The 2844-nt window shown below is 28.6% G+C and overlaps 1 protein-coding gene across 2 annotated transcripts in view; it reads right to left on the bottom strand.

Moving 5' to 3' along the window:
- Positions 1–2844, bottom strand: part of LOC110030221 (probable methyltransferase PMT7) — a 66802-nt gene that overhangs the window by 4549 nt on the left and 59409 nt on the right. For both annotated transcript variants that reach the window (XM_020732830.1, XM_020732831.1), the window contains exon 7: positions 2182–2344. In XM_020732830.1, coding sequence (XP_020588489.1) covers positions 2183–2344 — 162 coding nt within the window. In that variant the 3' untranslated portion in view covers position 2182. The remainder of the gene's footprint in view (positions 1–2181; positions 2345–2844) is intronic.

Genomic DNA, 2844 nt, shown 5'->3' with positions numbered 1-2844 from the left:
AAACTAAAGATAATAAAATTAGAATAATCAGAAGATTTACTCATACATTAATAAAATAAGTGTGTTTATGCAGGGTTATCTAGATTACCGAAAACCAAAGGATGATGAAAGATTCATCAATATAAGTGATGATGAATCAGTGGAGCTTAGATCTAATAGGAAATTTAATGTTACTGTTAAAGACTAAACATTATTTTAATTTGAAAGAGACATATACTATACCATCATTAGGCAGATTTAGTTTCAAATTTTTCTTAAAAAAAATTTGGATACTCTTGTTTATTTGGATATTGTCAATTAAGTCTTTATTTGAATTCAAATATTATCGATACTGGCTCTTTATATTATCATGATAACATATACTTGTTTAATACAAATGTCCCATTGAATGAACTCTTGCATAATAATTCAAGTGGTATAAAATGTAAATTAATTAATGAGAATTCTGATTTATTATGACAAAAGCATTTGTCATATCTCTAAAAAAAGAATTTAGAGGATTGTGTTTAATGAAATTCTTCATTCCCTTGATTTCACACTTTGAAGTTTATGTTAATTGTATTAAAGGTAAACAAATAAATTTAAAGAAACCGGGTGCCAATAGAACTTAAAATGTCTTAGAATTAATTCATTCGGATATTTGTGGAATGTTTCCTTCCCTCTCGGTCTTCTACCCACTCTTATCATCTCTATCAACTTCCACTGCTCCTCTATCATCTCCGTGTCACTTACGCCTCATTGGATATCACACGAGGCTTATACCTCACATAATATGAGGCCTACCTTGAGATGCACCTCTCCTTAATTCTGACGAGACATGCACAATTAGATCCAAGAATTTTTACAGAAGTAACGCAAAATATTCTATGCTTACACATATAATATACAATTGAGAATGTAATTGAAGAATTATTGTCAAAATAGCCACTGTTTAAAATCTGATAAATATCAAAATTGATTAGATAGAATGTAATTGAAGAATTATTGTCAAAATAGCCACCGTTTAAAATCTAATAAATATCAAAATTGATTAGATAAGAGGAATATGATTGAGATTTAAGAGGAGCAAAATGAATGACAGAACATTGATACAATGGAGGATGAAATGAAGGAGAAAGCAAATTATTATGTTGATAATTTTAATTGAGGCTCATTAAGTGATAAGAGTTATGAGGACTTCTGAATGTAAAAATTCTAACATTAGTAACTTGTTATCTTCTTATTTTTATGAAGGATGGTTGGAGTGGGAGAGACTTATGTTATTGAACTTATATTAAACCGTTACATTATTATGCCTTATTTTGATGTTCGTAAAAATATTCTTATTTTATGATTTAATATTTGGATGTTAATATGTTGCTTCTTACTTGGAACAATTTATTATTTCGACTAAATTAGGACGTTAACATATTATATTTTAATGTATCAATACGTTACAATGTTAAAATATTAATTATTATCTATTTTGAGCTTAACTCAATAGTTTTTTTCGTTTTTCAATTTTTTTTTTTTTTTGTGTAAAAGATACTGCAATATCCGATTATGCAAGTTTAAACGTTGGCTGGGGTGAGACACCAAACCTTGAATCTACTTCAAGTAGGTGATGGGGCACAAGATTAAGTATGCAAAATTAATGGGAGAAAATAAAATACTCTAGCCAATCAGCGGAAAAATAAAAAAAAAACCATTTTGTTTGACAAAAAATTGTTACCATCAGAAATTGAACGGATTGTGTGCCAAGCAGATTTTTCAATAAACTTCGTTTCCATCAGAGACGAAAAACAAATAAAATTAACTTTGCATGAAAAGTTTGTTAAATTTATGAACAAACTAAATTCAAAATTTTCCTTATTTACTTTGCTAAAATAAACATAAAGGCAAAAAAAAAATAAACAGATAGTACTCATACTTTTATGTAATTATTATTATATAGCTTTTTTATAAGTTATGAAAATGCAATATTAAGATAAGACCAGAAATCCTGATGGTGAAGAATATAAAAGCTGTTGAACTGCAGTTCGATCAGATCACTATCACCATAATCATGTTTCATTTTCATGAAAGGAAGGCACCGAAAGAATATAAAACAGAACCTAGATTCATGTAATTTAAGCTCCCATAACAAAGTTAATAAACGTTAAACATATAAATTATCAGAGAAAACAGAAGGCTATAAATTACCTCAAACAATAGTCCAGAACTTTTTCCTGCATATTAAGACTGGCTCATTTTTCTTTTCCTCATTTTCTAGCATATACAAATCGACATCCCACAGGAACTTTGGGGCAATGCCTGTTACCATTCTCAACACATGGGAATCTTCATCTCTAATAATGATATAGCCCTACAAAATCAAGTAATGTGAGAACACTAATTCTAAAAAATGCATTTTAAATCTGCTTGGTAATAATTACTGATACATTAAAATTAAAATCACCACTTTGTATAAAAATACAGATTCATTATAAATAATCCCCATAGTTTCTTATTAACTCATGGAAATATAGATTATTCAAAGGTGCTCATGCAAGTGGTCATGCAGCTCTAAGAGATTGCCAGCATCATATATGAGAGGGTGAGGTGTTATGCAGTGCAAGTCGTTTATCTTAAAACATAGTCACGAATCATTGGATTGTCAGTTCAATTACAATTATTTTATGTTTATTTTGTAGTCCTAATATTTTCTCAATCAATTATCACTGGCTATGGAGTCATTGTCATTTAGAGCTAATTAAAATTTTTTACATACTTAACAGTAGTTATATAATATTTAATTTGGCGTGTTATCATAAATAATATCTACGGCTATGCAATTCAGTGGATGACAATGGCATCAAAAAAAAA

This window comes from Phalaenopsis equestris, unplaced genomic scaffold (genome assembly GCF_001263595.1).
Source record: "Phalaenopsis equestris unplaced genomic scaffold, ASM126359v1 Scaffold000675, whole genome shotgun sequence".
Classification (NCBI taxonomy): Eukaryota; Viridiplantae; Streptophyta; class Magnoliopsida; order Asparagales; family Orchidaceae; genus Phalaenopsis; species Phalaenopsis equestris.
Note: the sequence above shows the minus strand (reverse complement) of the source record. Positions and strands in the feature narration are given on the sequence as shown.